The sequence below is a fragment of the Neomonachus schauinslandi genome, chromosome 4 (genome assembly GCF_002201575.2).
Source record: "Neomonachus schauinslandi chromosome 4, ASM220157v2, whole genome shotgun sequence".
Classification (NCBI taxonomy): Eukaryota; Metazoa; Chordata; class Mammalia; order Carnivora; family Phocidae; genus Neomonachus; species Neomonachus schauinslandi.
In genome coordinates this window covers 19183728-19206379 of record NC_058406.1, presented here as the reverse complement: position 1 = coordinate 19206379, position 22652 = coordinate 19183728, and the positions used below count along the sequence as shown (strand labels likewise).

Below are 22652 nucleotides of genomic sequence, written 5' to 3'. Positions count from 1 at the left end.
AAGTGCTTGCATCATTTCAATTCATATTCAAAAAAAGCCCCCGAGATGTACTGGACTGATCAGATGGGGAAACAAGAGACTCAGAGGTATAATCTCCCCCCAAATCAATTTAGCAAAAACGGTTGCACTGTCGGATTACACATTAAGATTTCAGAGGCTTCATGAGTCTAACTCCAGGTTCTTTCCTTTCTCGGGGTGGAGGCTGGGGGGGTATAAACGAACCCTCCATTTCTCTAGACTCCGAAGGCGTTCACGGCGGTGGATTCTGGGATTTGCAGTCCCGCGAAGAGTTTAGATTCGTGGGCCAATAGAATTCGAGCACAGGCGGTGGTTCCCTGCTGGGACCCCCCCCCCCTTGAATTAGCCAATGAGAAGCGCACGGGTCCTGGTCGCCTGGGAAACCGCGTGACAACAAGATGGCGGCGCCGCGGGACGGCTCCGTGGCGTGCGTGGTGAGTCCCGGCTCAAACCTTTGCGGCCCCGGAGTCCCGCACGCAGGCTGGGGCCCTCGCCCCGAGAGCCGGAGGACCCGCGGGACCCGCGAGCCTCGAGGCCGGGTGGCCCAGCAGGCTTCCGTGTCCTGGGAGCGGCTTCGGGCCCCCGCCTACCGTGGCTACGCGAGGAGGCCGCAGGCGGCGACGCGGCTCCCAGGGAGGGGCTAGGTCGTGACTGAAGTCGCGTCGTGAACGCTTCCAGCTGGAGAGTGAGGGCTTGAAGGCGTGCAGCCGGCCGGGCCTTGTCGGCGCTGGAGAGCACTGGGGCCTGGCGTGGGTTGTGCGAATAGATCAAGTAGGCGTGCCGGAGGATGAATCAGTCAAGCACAGCCCTGACTTGGGTCCTAAAGATGTAGGGGAATGGGGGCGCCTGGGTGGCTCAGATGGTTAAGCGTCTGCCTTCGGCTCAGGTCATGATCCCAGGGTCCTGGGATCGAGTCCCGCATCGGGCTCCCTGCTCCTTGGGAGCCTGCTTCTCCCTCTGCCTCTCTCTCTCTCTCTGTCTCTCATGAATAAATAAATAAAATCTTTAAAAAAAAACAGAATAAAAAAAGATGTAGGGGAATGGGACACAGCTTTCCTCTCAAAGCCCCGGCCTGAAGGGAAGACAGTCTAACCTTTATGGGTCTCCAGCCTGAGGGGGAAGTCAACAGATGGCCCCTGGAAGCCCCCATGTGAGGGGAGTTGACGTGGCTCTATCCTCAGCGCCCCCCTTCCCCCCCTCCCCGGGTCTGAGGGAGGAGACACAGTCCCGCGCTCAGGAGTCCCCAGACTGATAGGGAGATGCAGTCATCACCCCCAGGGGTCTCTTATCATCCATGGGAAAGTTAACCTGGAGACAGTGTGTTGGATTGGCCTGAAGTGAGACAGGAAACCGGGAAGACACTTGTCGGCCGTCGTGACAGCCCCAAGGAAGGGCAGGGAGAGCCCGACGAGGATGACCAAAGTGGGTATGGAAGGAAGGAACTGTATGGGAGACACTGCGGAGTTTAATCTGCAAAGTCTGGCGATGGATGGGCTTAAGAGGAGGAAGGAGAGGAAAATTTTGTGATTGGATGATGGGGTCCCCTAAAGAAGGGGGAAGTGGGAGGAACTTAATTTGAGGGAAGATGTTGGGTTTGGTTTGGGGACCAGGTCCCTTTTTTTTCTGTGATAGCTTTGTTGAGATAGAATTCCCATACTATTCACTTCACCCCTTTGAAATATAAATTTCAACAGTTTTTAGGATATTCATGAAAGTTGTGCAACCATCACCACAATCAATTTAGACATTTTCAACTGTCTAAAAAGAAACCGTACCCTTTAGCAACTACCCCCATTTACCCCCCAACAGCCTCCAGCCCTAGGCAACCACTAATCTATTTTCTGTCTCTAGATTTGTCCATTCTGACATTTTATATCAATGGGGTCATAACAATATGTGGTGTTTTGTGACTTTCCCTTAGCATAATATTTTCGAGGTCCATTCATGTGGTGACCTGACTTCCATTTCTTTTTATTGCCATATAATACTCCACGGTAAGGATATACCAGACTTCTTTATCTGTCCGTTGGCTGATGGACATTTGGGTTATATCATCTTGTGAATAATGCTGCGTGAACATGTAGACGAAGTTTTTGTGTGGACATAAGTTTTCATTTCTCCTGGGTAGATACCCAGGAGCAGAATCGCTGAGCCATAAGGTAACCTTTTGAGGAACTGCCAGATGGTTTTCCACAGCTCCCGTGCCATTTTCCATTCCAGCTAAGGTTCCAATTTCCCCACCTCCTCACCAATACTTGTTAACGTCTGTCTTTTTTAAACTAGTTTCTTCTGAGGGGTCGTTATGGTGATAAGAATTTGGAGATTGATTGTGGTGATGGTTTCACAACTCTGAATATATTTAAAACCACTGAATTGTACTCTTTAAAAGGGTTAAGTATGTGAATTAGATCTCAATAAAGCTGTTTTTTTTTTTTAAAAGGTCAATACTGTATGTCTCCATTTATGTAACATTCTTGAAGTAAGAAAACAGTAGTGGTTGCCAGGGGTGGGGGATGGTACGGGTGTGACCAGAAAGGGTTGGTATGAGGGCGATCCTCAGGGTGAGGGAATCTCTGTGGTGATGGAGTAGTTCTTTACCTTGACTACGGTTACCTGGAATGTCCATGTGGGTGACAAAGCATAAAAGGATACACACATGCAGTGTCACTGTTGGGAGCAACTGGGTGAAGGGCACACAAATCCTCTCTGTACTATTTTCCTAATTTCCTGCGAATCTATAATAATTTAAAAATAAAAACTTAAAATATAACTAAAGAACAGACAAAAACAAACAAAAAAAAGAGGAGTTAGCCCAACCAAAGGAAGGGTGCGGGTCGGAGTGGGGACGCCATTCCAGGAGGGGGTTCCAGGCCAGGGGAGCTGCGTGTGCCAAGGCCTGTGCATTTGAGGCCGATCTGGCTCAAGGTGGGGTTGGGGGAGATGGGGGAATGAGGTCAGGAGACACAGGCAGAGACCTGATCATCTCTGTTACGGAAATTTGGGAATTTCTTTTCTCTGGGCGAGAAGGAGCCATTGGGAGCTTTTAGCTAGGAAGTGACATGTTAGCTTTAGGTTTCCGAAGATCCCTCTGGCTGGAGACTGGCTCAGGGAACCAGGAGGGGCTGTCACACTTGGCCACACAAACCATGAGGATGCCTGGACAAGACAGCAGGGACGGGGACAGACTAGGGGCAGATCGGGAAGGCTCGTGGTGGGGGTGAGGAAACGCAAGGCCTGGGGCATGAGTCCCAAACTCCGAATGAAGACAGAGAAGCTGCCTCCAGGTGGCACGGCTCCCCTTGCTGGGAAGCTTCAGCGGCAGGGGGAGGCCATGCCGTACATTTTCAAAGGGCAGCTGCCTTGGATTTGTCCTCAAAAGACTTGATTCAGGCCCTGATGGCGGTCTTTTGATTCTAGGGTTTCTAGATATTAGCCACATAAAATACTTAATTCACTGAATAGAGTAGTGGCCTTTCATTCCATCCCTGATGTACATTCATCTTTCCAGAAGGAAGAGAGAAGGAAGGGAACGAACATGTATGAGTGTCCTCGGTGTATAGTAACAAAAGCCGTAACAGCCACATTTAAAAAATTTTTTTTTAAGATTTTATTTAATATATATATTTTTTATTTTTAAGTAATCTCTACACCCAACATGGGGCTCACACTCACAACCCTGAGATCAAGAGTTGCAGGCTCCACCGGATTGAGCCAGCCAGGTGCCCCCACAATTCACTTTTTTTTTTTTTAAAGATTTTATTTATTTATTTATTTGTCAGAGAGAGAGAGCACAAGCATGGGGAGTGGCAGGCAGAGGGAGAAGCAGACTCCCCACTGAGCAGGGAGCCCGATGCGGGGCTCGATCCCAGGACCCTGGGATCATGACCCGAGCTGAAGGCAGATGCCCAACTGACGGAGCCACCCACATGTCCCACACAGTTCACATTTTTATTTTTATTTTTAATTTTTTAAAAATTTTTTTAAGATTTTATTTATTTATTTGAGAGAGAGAGAGAGAGCCCATGAGAAGGGTTAGGGTCAGAGGGAGAAGCAGACTCCCCGCCGAGCAGGGAGCCCGATGCAGGACTCGATCCAGGGACTCCAGGATCATGACCTGAGCCGAAGGCAGTCGCTTAACCACACAGTTCGCATTTTTAAGTGCTTCCTTTTAGCGTGGCACTGGGCTACGTGCTTTATGAATGTTATCTCTGAATCCCCTTGATAACCCTACCTGTCTGGTACTATCACCATCCCTACTTTATATCAAAGGAAACCCAGGCACGGGTTAGCCTGGTGGACGGCAGAGCCTATGCAGAGCCTGGGCTCTTGACCTCCCTTCCGCACGGACTGTGCCTTGGTCGCATCCTTCCCTTGGTTGCCCCTCTGTGGCTCTGAGAGTCCGAGTGACAGCTGGGTTCTTGTAGGAGGGGACGGGACACTTGAGCTTTGTGTCAACCAGCTCCGTGAAGGATGGATAAAAGCCCCAGACCTTCTAGGTAGTCTTTTGTCCTGGCTCTAAGTTGGGAAAGTCCTGGGCTCCTGGCCCACCTCTCTCCCCCCCCCCCCACACACCCATCGCCCTTGCCCAGCCAGGCCAGGGGCCTCCAGGATCAGAGCAGAGAGCAGGATATCCAGAGGATCAGGCCGACATCAGGCTCAGGGATCCTGAGGCCAAGCTGCCTCCAGAAACCTCTACAGGGGCGGTGGGAAGAATTGAGGGCTGCTGCTCCCTGGACAGTGCTCCTTCCTAGGAAAAGAAACCAGGGAAGAGGATGTTTTTCTGGTCCTGAAGCCCTGGGCCCCCTCTCAGCCCGCAAGGACTGACTTCCTTCTTTCTTTTCAGGGAGTCCCTGACAGCTAGAGTCTAGAAGTAGAACTATGAGCTCCCCTTTGGCCTCCCTTGGCAAGACCCGAAGAGTCCCCCTGCAGTCAGAGCCTGTGAATCCAGGGTAAGGAACCCGCCTCTGCCGGGGCGGGGGGGGGGGGGGAAGGGGAAGGGGGGGTCTTTGTGTTCACGCCCCTGCCTCCTCTTGACCCCTGTGGACTAGGAGAATGGCTCCTAGTGTCTCAGGGAAAAAATGAGGAGTCACATAGACTTCCTGACCACTGTATCTTTCTCTGTATAAATTCTTCAGACAGAGAGGCTCCACAGCATGTCCTAGCGAACGCGGGCTTGTGCCCTGTGCCAGGGGGTGGGCTGGGTGGGAGTGGCGCAGCCCCTGGGTACGCACGGTTTGGGTGTCCATTTGCCAACACCGATGGGCCGGCGCCACGTGCTGGGCCCTCAGTAAAGGGAATCCTTTACATCTGTTTTGCGCTTTCATCCTTTTGAAGCATTTTTTTTACCTCTCTCCTTGCTCCTCTGAACACCGCTTTGAGTCATTTGAAGGCCAGGGAGATCTAGGGCAGCTGGGGTCCCACAGCCATTTCAAAGCAGAGCTGGGGCTGGGCTCCTGGGCCCGGGAGCTCTTGTGTCTTGCACCCAAACCTCTGCCCTTCAGCCCTTCCCCGCCCTTCTCCGCGGGGATGAGGGGACACCTTGAAGCCTGTCCCTTGGCTTGCCCCAGTGCCAAGGATGGGTTTCGGGGAGGAGATAGCCTCGGGAGGCAGAGGCCCAGCCTCCATCCCGTTTAGGCTTGGCTGGGCACCTAGTGCCAGAGCCACCCCCTGATGACATTCCAGAGGGTCCTAACTTGTCTGTCTTCCTTTTCCTTCCTGCCCGGGTTCCCAGCAGGCGAGGGATAAAAATTTACGGAGATGGTAAGTGCAGGTTCTGGCCTGTGTCCCCCCCACCTTGTACCTGCGGTGTGTCCCTGGGGTCGTGCCGATGGAGAGAAGGAGCAGGATGGTGCCCTCTGTCAGAAGCCCCACGCCTCCCTGAGGACAGGACTTGTGGCAGCTCCCTGATTCAGAGGCCCCACGCCCTTAGCAGAGATGTCACTGCTAACGTGGGAAGCCCTCCACTCACTGTGGGGTTGGCCGGTGGGTGCCAAGGAGCCGTGGGGGTCAGACGCCAGCTCTCCTTCCCCTGACAGCCTCCCCCAGCCCATTACCGCCTTTCCCCCCAAAAGCCCCATCCTCGCTTGGCGGCCCCGCCTCCCGCAGGCTCAGACCTTGGCATCCCAACCCCATTCTCGCTGCCACCGTGTGGCCGGCATCGGCTACTCGGGTCCTCCCGGGAGCCAGGCTGGGAGAATTGCAAGAAAGCCTGCTCTGGTTGCATCGTTGCTCCCTGACATCCCACTTGTTCTATCCGCATACACTTGGGGGTACAGAGTATAGGCTGCTTCACCCGGGCCAGAGCCCAGGGTCCCAGTTTCCTCTGGGCCTCAGCCCCAGAGCAGTGACCTGGGCATCCCTGTCTGCAGAAGACGAGGCAGATGTGCTGAATAATGGACTTGGCTCACAAGAGAGGCTCTCTGTCCCTTCCTGCTATGGCGCTGTAGGTGCCCCTGTGAGGAGACAAGGTGAGAACAGAGGCCTAAAGGGGTCTGGGTCCCCAGCAGCAGGAGAGGGTCTCAGAGAGGGGGCGAGGCCCAGAGAGGCATGGACCGACTCTTGCCTGCTGTGGGTGAGCCCCCGGTCCCCAGACAGCCCTCCTTGCCTGGTCTGTGCTGTCCCCAAAGGGCTGTGGTGACCCCGATCTCAGAGGTGCCCAGATGGGGCTCACCCGGCAGCTTCCCAGAGGAGGGAGGGTGGAACGGGCCTGGGCACCGGGGAGACATGGGCAGGTAGGGTCAGAGTCCGCTGCAAGCCCGGAGGAGCTGGGGATGAGGCCAGAAGGTTCCCCGAGCTGTGATACCTTGGGTAAGCAACGGTCTGTCTCTCTGCATCCCATTTCCTCGTCTGTGAGGTGGGAGGCATTCCTCCACCAAACACCGCTCCACGCGATAGGACAGGGAATTGAGGTGGGAAAAGGAGACCAGAAGAGCCTGGCCCCACAGCCTCTGCGGCACACAGTCAGGCTGTCCTGCAGCACAGCTGGGGACACTGTCGTTAGCAACCCCAATAACTAGCTTCTCCCCTTAAGGAGCCGTCCCATGCGCTCTCTGCCTCTCCCCTGGCGTCTGCTCCTCACCCCACTCTCAGTCAGTGTCTGTCCCCACCGAGGTCACAAACAAGGACTTGCCTGTCCTGTCTCCCTTCGCTACACAGCCGCACTCCACACGGGTCGCCGTTCCCTCCTCCTCGGAGCGCCCTGGGCTCTTGGCCACCATGACACTGCTCTCTCGGATTTCTTCCTGCCTCCCAGGCTCTTTCCTCTCTTTGCTCGCTCCTTCTTTTCCTCGCAGCTTTTCAGTGTGGTGCTCCTCCCCTGGCTTCTCCCCTCCCTGTCCCCCGCGGCCTCCGTGAGCTCATCCACGCTCTATGCACAGACCGGGTCCAGATGTCTGTATAGCCATTACAAAGCTTTGACTACAAGGCAGAGAAAACCCTTACTCAGCTAGCATGAACGTTGAGGAGGACTTGCTGTCCCGCATAGCACGAAGTCCAGGAGGCAGCTCTAGGGTTGTTCATCCATCCACTCAAAGACGTCATCGAAAGTCCAGGTTTCGGGGCTCGGTCAGTTAAGCGTGTGCCTTCGGTTCAGGTCATGATCTTGGAGTCCTGGGATGAGCCCCGAGTCGGGCTCAGCAGGGAGTCTCCTTGTCCCTCTCCCACTGCCCCTTCCCCCAACTCGTGCTCACTCTCTCTCTCACTCTCTCAAATAAATAAATAAAATCTTAAAAAAAAGAAAGTTCAGGTTTCTCCATCTTTCCACTGAGCCATCCTTTGCATGTCGGCCCACATGGCTGTGTGGCGACCAGTGCAGATCCTGCTTCACACACAGGGCAGCCTGCAGGGGGAGGAGAGGGCCCATTCCTCCCTCTGTGTCTCTCTTGGTTTCTTTTCCCCAACTTTTTATTTTGAAGAATTTCTAGCCTATAAAGAAATTAAAATAATCGTACAGTGAACACCCATATGTCTGCCATCTAGATGCAACAGTGAGTGACATTTTACCACTAATTTGCTTTCTCTCTGTCCATATACACCTGTGTATGAATGTAAATATATATATATTTTGATGAACCATTTAGAAGTCAATTTCAGATATCATGACATTTCACCTCTGAATGCTTCAGTGAGCGTCTCCTCCGAATAAGGAAGCCCATGCCCACAGTACAGGGATGGCACCCAAGAATGTGGATGACTCGGTGATGCTCTCGAGCCCCTCTTCTGCGCTCAGATTTCCTATGTTCCAGAATTAGCTCCTAGCTATTGTTTTTCCTGATCTAGGTTCTAATCTGGGTCATGCACTGCATTTGATTGTTACAACTCTAGAACAGTGTTCTTGCCTTTTTAAAAAGTGACACTACTCTTCGAGGAGTCCGAGCCATGTGTCCCTCAGAGAGCCCACATGCAGATCTGGGTGCTTGCTTGTCCTCCGTACTGACTCGCTCGTCTATCCGCAGTGTTCCTGAAAACTGAGGCACACTGTGGGGACAGCATGAGCTGATATGGGCAAAGTATTTTGGACAGTCTCTATTACCTAAGTGGCAGCTACTATTACTATTCTTCTTTCTGCTTCTGGGGATCCCTGTCCCCCTCCACTGGACCCCCACACTTCAGCCTCTGCTCTAGGCCTGGGCTCCAGGACTTTGTCTGTTTGGCAGTCCCCGTGTTCCATGACTCGGAGCTGGTGGCCACCTTGACCAGGAAGATGCGGGATCTGGAGCAGCAAGTGAGGTCTCAGACTGATGAGCTGCTGTCCAAGGTGGGACCCCGGCGGGGAGAGGGCCAGGGTCTGGTCTGAGGGGTGGAAGGGCCCAGGCTGGGGAGGCCAGTGAATTTACTACCACAATAGGCCAGAGCGGGTGGGTTCTAGAACCATCTCTCCCACTGAACCTCCCAGTTCAAGGGCCAGGTATGGCCTGGGGCTGATCTGGGTCCCTGTGACCTGAGCAGAGAGGCTAAGGGTCTTCTCTAGAGCTGAGTAAGGCCAGTGGTCTTAGGCGAGGTGGCAGCAGTGGCTGCTGGCGCTGGGGTACGTGGGGGTGCTCCCCGCCTCTCCTCGCCACAGTGGAACCACAAGGGCATCTGAGGGATAGGAGCAGTGGCTGTGCCAAAGGGGGGCAGAGGGGCAGGGTCTTTAAACTCCCCAGTGCCCCACAGAGGCAAGAAGTTTGGGTCTTCCCATCTGGAAGGGGCTGCCTTGTGCTCTGACAACCCCCGGGTCTGCCTGTCCCTCCCTGTCTTGCTGCTGCAGGATCGGAAGATACGGGCCCTGGAGGAAATGGTGCAGACGCTCCAGGAGCACCAGGGTAAGAGGCTCTCGGTGGGCTGGTCAGCCCTCCTGGGTCAGGGGGCCCCTGGGCATCAGGGCTCCGAGAGCATTAAGCTGAGCCCTGTTGTGGGGCCTGGGACAGCCGAGCCCAGAGTGCGGCCATGACACACCAGGACAGTGCAGTCCTCTGGGGGACTGAGTCCCCGGAGTGCGGACACAGCCCAGCCCTGAGCGCCGGGCACGCCGTCAAAAGTGTGGAGGACCACAGCCCCCTCAGGAGCCTCAGGGGCATGAGGTTGGGGGGTGGCGGTCTCCTGAGAGTCCGGGCCTCCCCTCTCAAGGTCCCGGGAGAGGCCAAGAGGCAGTTTTCAGGGGGACCCCTCGAGTTCTCGAGGGGCAGCTTCTCCAAATGGCCCTGAGGGCAGGGCGGGGGGCAAGGCCGCAGGTGGTCCGGCCGCATCCCTGCTGGCCCCACAGCGCTCGGATCTTTCCCTGCAGGGCCGGTGACGGAGCCCCGGGAGCTGGAGACCACATGCTTGCGGCTCCAGCGGCAGGTCGGCGAGATGGAGGTGAGGGAGGCGGTGGCGCAGGGCTGCCTGCCCCTCAGGACCTGGCTCTCGGCCCCCCTCCCGGGTTTCCCTCCTCAGGACTGACCCAGAGTCGGAAGAGCCAGGGAGGGTCTGGCGCCCTGACCCCGCCAGCCCCTGCCAACCTGCTGGCTCTCGGCGGGAGCCTCTCCGCTCCAGCCACGGGCCTGCCTCTGGTTCTTTGGCCACCTCGAGCTCTTCCCACCTCAGGACCTTGGCCCGTGCTGTTCCCTCTCCCTGAGAAGTATTTTTTCCCCACCTTCCCCTGGCGAGTCTTCACTCATCCTCAGTCTCAAATCGGGGTGGGGGTCCTTCCCAGGGGGCCTCACTCTCCCCCGTGGGACTGTGAGCTCCACAGAGGCAGGGACCACTCTCCTCCTGTTCACTGCTGCACAGCCAGGACCTAGCGTAGCTCCTGGCCGTGTGTGGTCACCAAATGGTCACGGCCGTCCCCTGCCTCTGAACGTGGCGTCTCACTCACCAGGTGCCACCCATTGCCCCCACTGACGTACCCATTCACACAGCAGGACCTGAACTATGGGGACCGTAGGCTCAAGGGAGGGTCCTGGGCACACAGGCCTCCTCAGTGCCCCCCCCCCCCCGGCCGCCGCCCCCCCCCCCACCAGAAGCCCTTCCCTGGGTCTAACCTCCCCTTCTCCGCACAGAGCTGACTTCGAAAGCCCCATCCGGACTTAGGCCACAGAAGCAGCCCCCAAGCCATAGCTGCGGCTGAGGGCGCCCACCTCCCGGGCCTGTTCTATACCTGGGGCCGCCTGAGCAGCCTGCTGAGGGTGCTGGCAGCCTGGGGGACTTCTCTGAGCGGCTGCCACGGGAGGGGGGCGCGTGCCCACAGCTTCAGGGCAGAGGGTGTCGCGGCTCCCTCGTTGGTGGCATTCACACATTGACTACTTCATTTCACTCACACAAAGTATCTCTGTGTGCCAGGCACCCTGCCAGGCGCTGAGAGGTAGACGTGGTCCCTGTCCTCGGGGCTGACAGGCTGGAGGGGGACAGAGACATAAACAAGGACACAGATACACAAGGACAGAGCATATGACGAAATATTTAGATATTTAGATGGGTGACAGGATAGAGGCGAGCTGGAGTTTGGGCCACTCTGCGGGGTGGCATCGGGCAGATCTGGAGGATGAGGAGGGGACCCAGGAATGAGGATCAAGGCAGAAGAGATGCCAGGCTCCACGTCCTGCCACACAGACTTGCACGGACGTGGATGGAGAGCAAGAAGGAGGAGAGGCGGCAAGGACCATCAGGAGGGCTCGTCCATCCGTCGTGCAGGGCTGGATTCTGTCCTCTAGGATAGGAGACCATGGGAAAGTTTGAGAGGCGTGGATGGGGAGTCCGGTGGAAGCGCAGTTTGAGTTGCCGGGGGCGACGGCCAGGGCTTGAGCCAGGAGCTGGAGCAGAGTGGAGGGATTCGAGCCTGCATTGCAGGTGGCACTCAGAGGCGTGACGGGCCATGGCTGAGGCCCAGGTGGAGGGTTTGCCGTTGACTGAGACTGGAGATCTGGAGGGGCAGAGGTTTGGGAGGTGGGGACACGGAGTCATGACCATTAGGGATGAGTTCATGTTGAGATGCCTGTGAGACCTCTAAACATGGACGGCTGGAAATGCAAAAGTGAGACGTCCGAAGGGCTGACGACGGAAACCCGCTGGGTTTGGCACCGGGCAGGCCGTTGGTGGCTGCACCTGAGTAGTTCCAGTCAGTCGTGAGATGGGGGTCGGTTAGAGTGGGTTCAGGAGGGGAAGGGAGTCAAGGAAGCAGCGACAGGAAGTGTAGACAAGTCAGAAGTTTTCCTGTGGCAGAGGGGATGGGAGGCCCAGCCCTAGAGAGGCGGTGTGTGGCTCATCACGTCCTCTCGGTCCTGCACAGCCCATGTCCCTGCCCCTCCTCCACTCAGGCCAGACTCACTGCCATCAGGGCCGCCTTCAGTGAAGTCCTCCTGGCCCCAGACACTGAGCTTTAAGCACTCGACGTGAATGATCTTAACTGAGTCCTCCTCACACACTTATGGGGCTCCAGGAGGTGAAGTGGCTTCCCGCGGTTGCAGCCAGGAAGCAGCCACAACCCCGGGGGTGCATCCCTTCTGCCCAGTGGGCTCTGGGAGCTGAGGCCTGAGGCTGGGGACCGGGAAGCTGCTGGCGGCTCCCTGAGGGGCTGAGCTGACCACGCGCCCCGCATCTGCCCCTTCTCTCTGTCCAGCGGTTCCTTGGTGACTATGGCCTGCAGTGGGTGGGCGAGCCCGTGGACCAGGAGGACTCAGACGACCAGTCAGACTCAGAGGATGGCAAGAGGGACTGGATGACAGCCAAGAAGTTCTGGAAACCAGGTAGAGTCGGGCTCCCTCGGTCCCTCCTACAAAAGGAATTCTCCAACACCACCCTGGGCTAGCAGCTGTCCAGAGGCGATGTCATTCATGCCCCTGACCGAGGAGCAGGGAGGACATCACTGACCACCTGACCTGCCACCGCTTTCTTCCTCTGGTCTTGCCTCAGACCCTCTGCTTGCTCACCTTTCCAAGGCTCCAGAGACCCAGAGATACGAGGTGTAAGAAGACCTCATTTGTCTCAGGCTCTAAAGCTTACAAAATGTTGTCCATCCCAAAGTTTTTAAAGAACGAGTCCTCTGCTTTGGAAGCTGCCCTCAGTGCCAGGCTCGATCCCCTCTTTGCGTTCCTTTTTTAGCCTTGCTTGTAGCCAGGCCATTGACCTCTCCCTCTTTCTCCGGGACTCCTCCATTCTTTATTCTGAACTTGACTGCTCAGATCCAGAGGAATGCACCCCACAGATGAGGGGCCCTAGAACTGGCCGTTTCTGAAAGCCAGGTCCATTCTCTTCAAAGAACGGAGGTGATTGCCCAGAAGGTACTTCACCAGGCTCTGGAGTCAGTCAGACCTGGGTCCTCATCTCCATTCTACTGCCCGTTCCAGGTGGGACTTGGGCACGTGACTTCTGTTCTCTGAGCCTCTTGTCCCCATCAGTAAACGGGGGTGTGCTCTTCCCTGCAGAGTTGAAGGAGTCCGCGGGGTCGATGCGGAGCACCTGGCACTGACCTTGCATGTCATCAGCCCCACAAGTAGGGGCTTTTCTTGTTTTCCACGGGCGGGTGGCAGTCGCAGCCTCACGGGAGCATGGATGAGCATGGCTCCCGAGGGGAGTGTTTGGAAAATGACAATACCATCTTGATTTCATAAGTTTCAAAACATGAGAGTCCTGCCTCCCATTCAGGCCTGACCTTTGGCCAGATCCCCCCAGATCTCAGGGCATGACTCCCTCACTGCTCTTGCTCTAAAAACATCACTTCCCACTTGTACACCACTTGCAGCTTTCAAAACGTTTTCATACACAGCCTTGACACAGACCAGGGGTTGTTCCATTTTATAGATGGGAGAACTGAGGCACTTAAGAAGTTTGGAGACTGTTGAGTGAAGGGGGCAAGACTTAAGGCGGAGAGCCCGTTTAGGAGGTGGTTCCAGTCATCCAGGCAGGAGATGAGATGATGTCCAGTGGAAGGGTGATCCTGGCGGGCACCGCGAGGAAGGGCAGGGCAGATTTAGGAGGTGGAGTCCATGGTCTCGGTGACTGTGCATCAGGCAGCAGACAGGAGGAGTCAGGGATGGCCCTGGGACACCCCGTCCCGGGTGGGAGGTGGAGCCCTGAAAGGTGACGTGCTCTAAGAATGTTCCAGGGTCTAGCGCCAGAGGTCTGGTGCCACTGCCGGCCGGAGGGCAACCTTGCTCCTGGCCGGAGGGGTGGGTGCCGCCCGGCCCCTTTGGGGATCAGCCCAGATAGCTGGTTTCCGGACCTGGCTCTGTGGCTCCTACCCTCTCCCTGCCGAAAACAGAGCAGCCCTTGTTCTGCTTGTGTTGTTTGTTTACGCTCAGAATAAGTGGGCTCTGAAGCCAAGTGCTTCAAAGCTAAAGTAACTTGTGAAAACCACTTGGCCACACGCTCCCTCTGTGCATCCTTCTCCTCTTGCTTTCCGCCTTGGGGGGCCCCAATTTAGCTCTTCTGCCAGCTGAAGAACATGCTCTTTATTTCCAGCAGCTTTTCCTCCTGGCACCCCTCTCTTGGCTTCTCCCTCCTCCCTCCCCCTTTGTCCCCAGGTGCCAGGCTGCTGCTGCCCCAAGGGCCCTCCGGTGCACAAAGCCCGCCTCTTGCTGGCCCTGATACTCTGGTGCATTTCTCTGGCTCTCCCCCCCACCCCCCCCACCGCTCCCCGCGGGGCCCCAGGTGGCCGTGGGTGGTGGGCCGGGGCACCTGCATGGGGCTCACCGGCCTAGAGCCAGAACTCTTGCCTTGGGGAGGAGGGTTCTCTGGCCCATGGAGGGGACCCAGCAAAGGGGAAGCCTTGTAAGGACTTGGCCTCAGGCTGGTTCATTCACCCCGCCCCACCCTCCCCACCAGTTAACTGAGCATTAAATAGGATGCCAGGTGCTTCAGGGTATGCGGAGACTTGAAAAGGACAGTCCTGCTCTGGTGCACCCCATTGCCAAGTGTTGAGCCTCAAGGCTGAGAGCTCCTTGCTCCCCCTTCATTAACCCCTCTGAGCTCCCCACTCTCACTCATCTCTGTCCTCTCTGAGCTCCTCCTCCCCCTTCCCTGCCCCCTGTGAACTCTTCCTCCTCCTCCCCGTCCCCTCTGAGCTCCTCCTCCCCCTCATCCCTGTCCCTCTGAGCTCCTCCTCCCCCTTCCCTGTCCCCTGTGAACTCTTCCTCCTCCTCCCCATCCCCTCTGAGGTCCTCCTCCCCCTCATCCCTGCCTGCTCTGAACTCCTTGCTCCCTCTTCCCCGTTCCCTGAGCTCCTCCCCCTCATCCGTATCCCCTCTGAGCTCCTCCCCCTCATCCCTGTCCCCTCTGAGCTCCTCCCCCATCCCTGTCCCCTCTGAGCTCCTCCCCCTCATCCCTGTCCCCTCTGAGCTCCTCTTCCTCATCCCTGTCCCCTCTGAGCTCCTCCCCCTCATCCCTGTCCCCTCTGAGCTCCTCCCCCCATCCCTGTCACCTCTGAGCTCCGTGTCCTCATCCGTGAAATGAGGAGATGGCGTGTTGATGCCCAGGCCACTGAGAGCATCGAATGCCATAGTGCACGTGGAGGTTCTCGCAGGCCACTGATGGTGGATGAACGATGACTGAGCCGGGCTTGCTTAGCCCCTGTCAGGCTGCAGAGTGCCTAGCACGTGTGCAGGATCAGTGGGGGTACCTGGGTGTCCAGGCCTGGACAGTCCAGCATGCTGGGTCAACCCTCTGCACAGGACGAGGTGGTGATGGGTGGCACGATACTCATCCACGGGGGCCAGAGAATTGGCCGTGACCCTGGCAGTGACCAGACTCTCAGGGCCTGATTTCTTTCCACCAGCTCCGCCGAGGAGCAGGATGAATGTAGGTCCCCAGAGCAGGGCCAGGCATGCGGACGTGTGGAGAGAGCCGGTCTGTTTCCTGTCCAGCCTTTGCGTGAGGTGTGGGGACAGGCGTGCTGGGGCCCCAGGGCACCAGCTTGGTATTCACAGCCGCAGGTGGCCCTTCTGCGGGTGTGAGGAGCCAGCCCAGAGCAGGCCTACCACCCAGCTGCCGAGAGTGGCCGGGTCTGGCCCTCGTCTGGGCTCCGCGGCCTCCACGGCGGTACCTAACCCCGGGCCATTGTTGCTGCTGTCACCCTGTCTTCTTCACTCGAGTACGAGCTTGAGGAAGGCAGGACTCTGGGTGTGGGCACAGCCACGATTGTCAGGGCCCAGCGGGGCTCGGACGCTCCGGACGTACTAGTGGGCTGGAGGGAGGGAGGAATGGATCCAGTATGTGCTTCTTGAGCACCGATTCTGGGCCAGGCCCAGGGCTGGATGTTCTAGCCTACATTCAAGGAGTGCGCACTGTGGTTGGAAAGGCAACCAGGAAGGAACAACAGCCTGGGATTAGTGCCGCGCTCCGGAGTGGGCCCGAGGGCTCTAGCTCAGGACGCCGAGTCTCTGGGCCAGGGGCTCCCGGCAAGGCCTCTCAGAGGAGGTGGTGGGTGAGCACCCTGTGCCGGTGGTGAGCGAGAGGGTGGGGTGTTATTGACAACTGCTGTCTGCCAGGCACTTCCTCTGAGCGTCACAGCCACCTGTGAAGTGGGGACTTTTATTGTCCTCATTTTATAGAAGAGGAAGTCAAGGCTCAGAGAGGTTGGCCCACTTAGCCAGGATCACAAAGCTTGGAAGCAGTAGCCCTGGGAGGATGGCTCCAGAGAGTGATGGAGGAACAGGTTGATGAGAGGATGGGGAACCTGGGTTCCAGGGATCTCAGGCTTTGGGCCATGGAGCTTGGTCTTGATCTCCATGCCTCCCCAACTCCCTTTTTTAATAAACTCACGGGCGCTCAAAGTCGGATGAGACCTCAGAGATGATCTCTCCCCGCACCACACCCCAGGGCCCCCAGGGAGCAGTGTCCGAAGGACCAACATCGAGAGGCAGCCTGTGTGGTCTCCGAGAATAGAGGCGTGGGGTCACCTGGGCCCCGAAAGCTGCATGACCAGGAGCATGTCGCCTTCCAAGGCCCCATCTCCTTATCTCTAAAACGGGAGCGCTAATACCTGCCTCTAGGTGCCCAGCACGCAGTAAACACTCACTGGGTCGTCCTTACAGTCAGTTCCCCCCGCTGGATCTTGCTGGATGGGATAAGGGTTCATACTCTCTCCCATGCCGTGGACGGGGAGCTGCAGCTCAGAGAGGAAATGCCTCAGGAGACCTCTGACCTGCCTTCTGCCATGTGACCTGGCCACAGGCCAGGACTCTGTGGCACACTCCCCGCTCTGTGGTGCTGATGCCGGGCTTCCTGCCTTATTCTCAGGCCTGGTTTGCCCGGAGCTGCGCTTCTGTCTCCTGGGCCCCTGGTCTCCCTGCAGGCCACTGCCCCAGGCCCACCCCGCGTGACTTCTCAACGCCTTAGCCCCACTAGCTGAGATCCTCCAGGGCTGACTTTGTCAGCAAACTTTTTTCCCTCTAGCTGCTTCTTGGCATCCTCCCTGGGCTTCCACCTGCCCCTTCCACTGTCCACCACCCCATGTCCTTCAGCTCCCTGGAAAAGCCTTGGCTGCAGGATGCAGCCGGCTTGGCAGTCAGGGTATCCGAGTGGTCCTGGGGCAGCGTGGTGCGGTCTCCGGGGGCCCAGTCATCTGACCCTCATAGGCCTCGCTTTTCCTGTCTGTAAGAACATAGGGATGGGGGCAGGAGTTCCATGAGACAAGCTTTTCTGTTGTTATTTTTACGTTTACCAGTGTGTTCTGAATGTGGTTCATTGTTGAAGAGAAAAGTGGCTTGATATTGTTCTGACTCACACCAGCGATGCCCAGGATGTTCTTTAAGTTTTTCCTGGGCATCTCAGGAACTCCAGTGGACCCCAGGAGGAGGTGGGGGACAGGTGCCGCCCCCACAACCTAGCAGATGTAGGGGAGGGAAGCGTCCAGCTGGGGCCTTGAGCAGCCACAAAGGCAACAGGAAACCACGCCACCCGCGTCTACTTCCTCGGCACAGCTACCACCCCTCCAGAGCCACTGCCGCCGCGAGGAGAGGAATTGGGCCCCCAGAGTCCTGACCCACATCCTGCCACAGCTCGGCCATCCTGGTACAAACAGGAGGCCTTGTAGGGTTACGCCCTAGGGCAGGACTTATTTGGGAGCCAGGTCCCTTCAAGGACCGACGATGGGCCCCCGGCCTGTCCCCCTCCAGCATCGCACCCGCTCTGCTGCCTTTCTGTTCCGGCGTCTGTCGTAGCTGTCCCCGCCGCCCCCCGAAGCTTAGGCACACCTGTGTGTGCAACACATTTTTCAGGAGGCCAAAGTGTCTGTCAGCTTCTCAAAGGGGTGTGTGACCCAGAATTAGCTGCACAGGCCAAGGACCGCTGCATATGTGTTCCGTGCAGCAGCTGTCCCAACATCCGCCCCCCCCCCCCCCGCCCAACAGCCGTGTGTCCCTGCCTCAACCTCCCCTTCCTGATGGTGCGGGCGGGTGGGAGAAGCAGACTCAAGAGTCAGCCCCTCCTCTAATTTGCCAAGTGACCTGGGGCAGCTCATTTTTCATCTCTGTGGACCTGTTTCCTCGTGTGTAAAATGGAGATGAGTGACTCCCGCGTCATAGCCTCTGGGTTGGCCCGAGGTCCGCTTGTGCCAGGTAGAGTTGGTGACGATAACGCACTGGACGGAGTGCGTGCTCCGAGCTGGCCCTCTCCCGGTCACCGTCCCCGGCCCTTGGAGGGGGGGGGGCTGTGGTGCACAGCATTACATGACCAAGGTCACACAGGTGGAAGCTGAGGAGCTGGGGTTTGAACCCAGACAGACGATCCAGAGCTGACACAGGCCGAGCTCCGCTAGGAGCAGCCATTGGCCTTCTGTAACCCGTGGTTTCCTCATCCGAAGAACGGGGGTGATCACAGCCCCAATGGCAAAGGGGTTGGTATGAGGAGAGTGGCACAATAGGTATTAGGGCCCTAGCACAAGGTGAGTGTTCAGTACAAGATAGCTGTTAGGTGGCGGCAGCTGTCCTTCTGCCCCCGCCCCCGGCCTGGTGACCGCTTTCGGAGATGCCAAGGCCACTGCTTAGCGCGGACGCCGGGGGCCATGGAAGTCGGGGCTGCTGGGGCACAGCTGCCAGGAAGAGAGGCTCATGGGTGTTTATCCTCCTTGCCAGGGGACTCACTGGCGCCCCCCGAGGTGGACTTTGACAGGCTGCTGGCCGGCCTGAAGGATCTCAGTGAGCTGGTGGTAGACGGTGACACCCAGGTGACACGAATGCCCGGTGGAGCGCGGCTCCGCGTCCTTGAGCCCATCCCACTGAAGCTCTATCGGAACGGCCTCATGATGTTCGATGGGCCCTTCCGGCCCTTCCATGACCCCTCCACACAGGTAGGAGTGGTGGGGAGGGGGGGGACAGGCCGCTCTGGTGGCCTTGCCCGCCCTCACTCACCATTAGCCGGAGATGGGGGGCAGCTCAACCCACCCTCCACAGGTACCCAAGCCCACGTGCAACTTGCAGAGCGCACCCCCAACCCCGCCCACGTCCTGGGGCCCTGAAAATGCCCAGAGCGTGAGCCCCTGGGTAAAGCCAGGGGCAGGGCCCGCCGGCCAGGCAGGAAGCGGGGCAGGAGGCACCGCACGGGTCCAGCCGGGCCTCACTCGTCCAATCCCTGCTACAGCGCTGCCTCCGAGACATTCTGGATGGCTTCTTCCCCTCAGAGCTCCAGCGGCTGTACCCCGATGGGGTCCCCTTTAAGGTGATGGGCTGCTCCTCAAACCACCCTTTGTGAGGAGCTCGGAGCGGGTGGGAAGGCATCCCCGGTCTGAGGTGGGAAGCCACTACCCCACCTGCGGGAGCCCCAGGCTGGTGACGTCTGGGAGGAGGGTGAGCCTCAGCCAGGCTGCGACGGGAGCAGGGAGGCTGCAGGGGCCACAGCCGCTCAGTTAGCCAGGGCGGCGGCTCGAGGCTACGCAGCCGGCAGTGCCCCCTGCTGGCGCCCTAGAGGCACTGCCCTCTGCATCCAGGACACCTTGCCGGCCTGGGCTCCCCGAGGTTCTCTGCAGAAGTGGCCTGGCTTGCCCCAGAGGCTCCTGAAGGCAGTGCCATGGGGGGCAGATGTTGGGACTAAAGGACAGGGCATGAGCCAGCCCCCTGCTGCCAGGGGTGGGTCGGGGTGAGATGAGGGCTGCGGTGGCGGGAGCTCGTGAGCAGCATCCCCGAGGTGGTGCGTCATACCACAGCCGGGGTACGCGAGGGAGTGTGCGCCGCCATCACCTGGGCTTGGAAAACCGTGTGAGTCATGATTGGGGGTGTCTGAGGCAGTCCATGCCCTCGCCTAGCACCCTGGTCCTCGCTCCCTGGCTGGCTCCTGAGAGGGGCTGTCTGGGGAGGATGTCAGGACAGCGGCTCCACCTGGCATGGCGAGGGGTTACAGGAGCCGGGCCCAGGTGGGGGACAGTAGCATGAACTGCAGCTCTCCGGCCCTCTTGGGGGCCTCAGTTTCTTTATCTGTAAAATGGGGATTACACCAGACTGTCCCTTGAGCTTATTCCTGGTGGGGGTGGGGAGGGGGCACGAGGAGGCCTCTGTTTGGGCCAGCAAGTGTGGGGTGGAGCCCAGGGCTGAAGGTCCAGGCCCACCGCTGTCGCCCTTCCTTCTTGCCAGGTGAGTGATTTGCGCAATCAGGTCTACCCAGAGAACGGGCTGGACCCGTTCCCAGGTGAGGGCCGCGTGGTGGGCCAACAGAGGATTCACAAGCCGCTGGACAGGATGGAGCGCCCAGGTGAGCTTGGCCCTGAGGCTGAGCCAGGTGGTGGGGGCACTGTGCAGGACAGGCTCCGGGTGGCCTCCTCCACCCATCACCCATCACTCACAGTCCCTCCCCAGGCCAAGGCTCCCAATGCACTCCTTGCAGGCTCCAGGATGACTGCTGAGAAGTTTCTGAACAGGCTTCCCAAGTTTGTGATCCGGAAAGGCGAGGTGATTGATATCCGGGGACCCATCCGGGACACCTTGCAGGTGAGGCCAGCCCTAGCTCCCCCAGCCTTCTTGGGCTCCCTGGCCCAACCTACCAGAGCAGCAGCTTGTCTGGAGACTCAGGCTCAAGGGGCTGCTGAGGAGGGCCTGGATGGAGAGATGAGGCTCTCAGGGGAGTTCCGCCATCTCCTGAAAACAATCTGGGGAGGGCTCTGGGCTGGCACCCAGAGAGGGGCTGGGTTGGCAACCATGTGGCTGTAAGAGGGGGAAAGTCGAGGGCGCCTGGGTGGCTCAGTTGGTTAAGCGACTGCCTTCGGCTCAGGTCATGATCCTGGAGTCCCGGGATCGAGTCCCGCATCGGGCTCCCTGCTCGGCAGGGAGTCTGCTTCTCCCTCTGACCCTCTCATGCTCTGTCTCATTCTCTCTCTCAAATAAATAAATAAAATCTTTAAAAAAAAAAGAGGGGGAAAGTTGGAGTCTAGGCCAGGGCTGAGCCCAAGGCCTGGGCCACCTCCTTGAGGTCCAGACCAGAATACCCAATTCAGTCCTGGATCCCCCTTCCTGGCCCTTAGAACACATCATCCTCCCTCCTCCCTCCCCATCCTGCTGCTCCTCCCCATCTCCACCTGTGAAAGGTACCAAACCTCAGTCTCCTACCACTCTGCCTCCTTCACTCCACATTGCCAAGTCTGTCTGATCTGTCCATCTCTAGCACGCCTCCCGAATCAGTCTCTTCTCTCTGTTCCCACTGCCCACCATCCTAGACTTGGCCCCAGATGGCTGTCTCAGACACCTGCAGTAGCTTCTCGCTGGCCTGCCACCCCCACTCCTGCCTTGCCAACTGCCCTCCCCCAGCAGTCTCTGTGCTTCTGTAAAATATAAATTGAATCTGGGTCTTCCCTGTTGAAACCCTCCAGTGGTTCTTGGGTAAGGCCAAGCTCTTATCCTGGCGCTCAAGGCCCACCATCCCTTGTTGGTCCTCTTCCCATATCTAACCTTTTCTTTCTTCCAGTCCAGCCTGATTCTCAGCTTCAGCCACGTGAACTGCCAACACTTTTTCAAACGTACCATCTCCCAGCGAAGGTTCCCCTGACCAGGGGTTCTTTCCTTTGCCCCCATTCCATTTCTAGGGACTCCTCATCCTTAGTCACAGCTCAGGTGTCATTTCCCCTGGGAAGCCTTCCCTGACCCATGCTGGGTTAGGCCTCCAGCCCAGTCATTGTGTGGGGTTCTCTCTCCCCCACTACCCTAAGGGACCTTAAGGCTTCTTAGAGGAACGATGGGGCTGCCTCCCAAAGCTTCCCTTCCATTTCCTCCCCCTTTGGCTCACTGGTCTCATCCATCCTTGGTTAGGGAGAAGTCCCCTCTCAGGGTTGGGGGCAGGGTGTCTCTGGCAGGGCCCAGGGCTCTGTCTCCTTTCACTGATGCCTTCCAGAACTGCTGCCCATTGCCTGCCCGGATCCAGGAGATTGTGGTGGAGACACCAGCCTTGGCTGCTGAGAGGGAGAGGTGAGGGCATAGTGAAGAGGTGAGTCCCTTGGGGTTGGGCCACCAGGGGGCACTGATGGCCTCTAGGCCCACAGGAGCCAAGAGTCACCCGAGTCAACGGCGCCCCTGCTCTCCATGCTACGCATCAAGTCTGAGAATGGTGAGCAGGCTTTCCTGCTGATGATGCGGCCTGAGGACACCGTTGGTGATGTTCGCACCCTGCTCGCACAGGCCAGGTGGGCACGGGGTGGGGCTGGCACCTACAGGGGGTCTCTGGCCCCAGGACCCGGCCTGATCCATTCTGCCCGGTCCTCAGGGCTGTGGACGCCACCACCTTCGAGATCATCAGTACATTTCCACCCACGGTCTACCACGATGACACGGTCACACTGCAGGCCGCGGGCCTGGTGCCCAATGCAGCGCTGCTGCTTCGGGCGAGTCGGGCCCCACTGCCTGCTCCAGGACCCGGCCCCTACTCCAAATAAAGCGCCCGCTCCCACACAGGCTGCTCCGTGAGGCTCTCTTGGCGGGGCAGCCCAGCTGGACGCCAGGGAAGGCCGGGGGCCCAGCTGGGCCAGGGAGGGGGCGGTGCCGACCCGCCCCCTCTGTAACTCGAGCCCCAGCTGGCGGCCCTGGCTGCTGGGTCTTTGTCCTTTAGGTTCCTCTTTCTCCCCACAAGGGCTGAACAGATCCAGTGGAGGGAAGGCGGGCTCCAGCCCAGCCTCAGCTGGTGTGGAAGAACCTCCTGTGCAAGTGTGCCCCTGGAAGATCCCTGTGCACAGATAGGCACAGAACCACAGCACATGGGGACACTTCCTC

The 22652-nt window shown here is 58.1% G+C and overlaps 1 protein-coding gene across 1 annotated transcript; it reads left to right on the top strand.

Moving 5' to 3' along the window:
• Positions 1–402: 402 nt before the first annotated feature.
• Positions 403–22318, top strand: UBXN11 (UBX domain protein 11). The gene is made up of 15 exons (XM_021684404.1): positions 403–452; positions 4862–4967; positions 5750–5778; positions 6387–6485; positions 8673–8773; positions 9266–9320; positions 9782–9852; positions 12092–12218; positions 18543–18757; positions 19048–19125; positions 20034–20151; positions 20284–20387; positions 21781–21854; positions 21929–22069; positions 22150–22318. The coding sequence occupies exons 2-15, from the start codon at positions 4897–4899 to the stop codon at positions 22316–22318; spliced, it is 1452 nt and encodes a 483-aa protein (XP_021540079.1). The 5' UTR covers positions 403–452; positions 4862–4896.
• Positions 22319–22652: the final 334 nt, after the last annotated feature.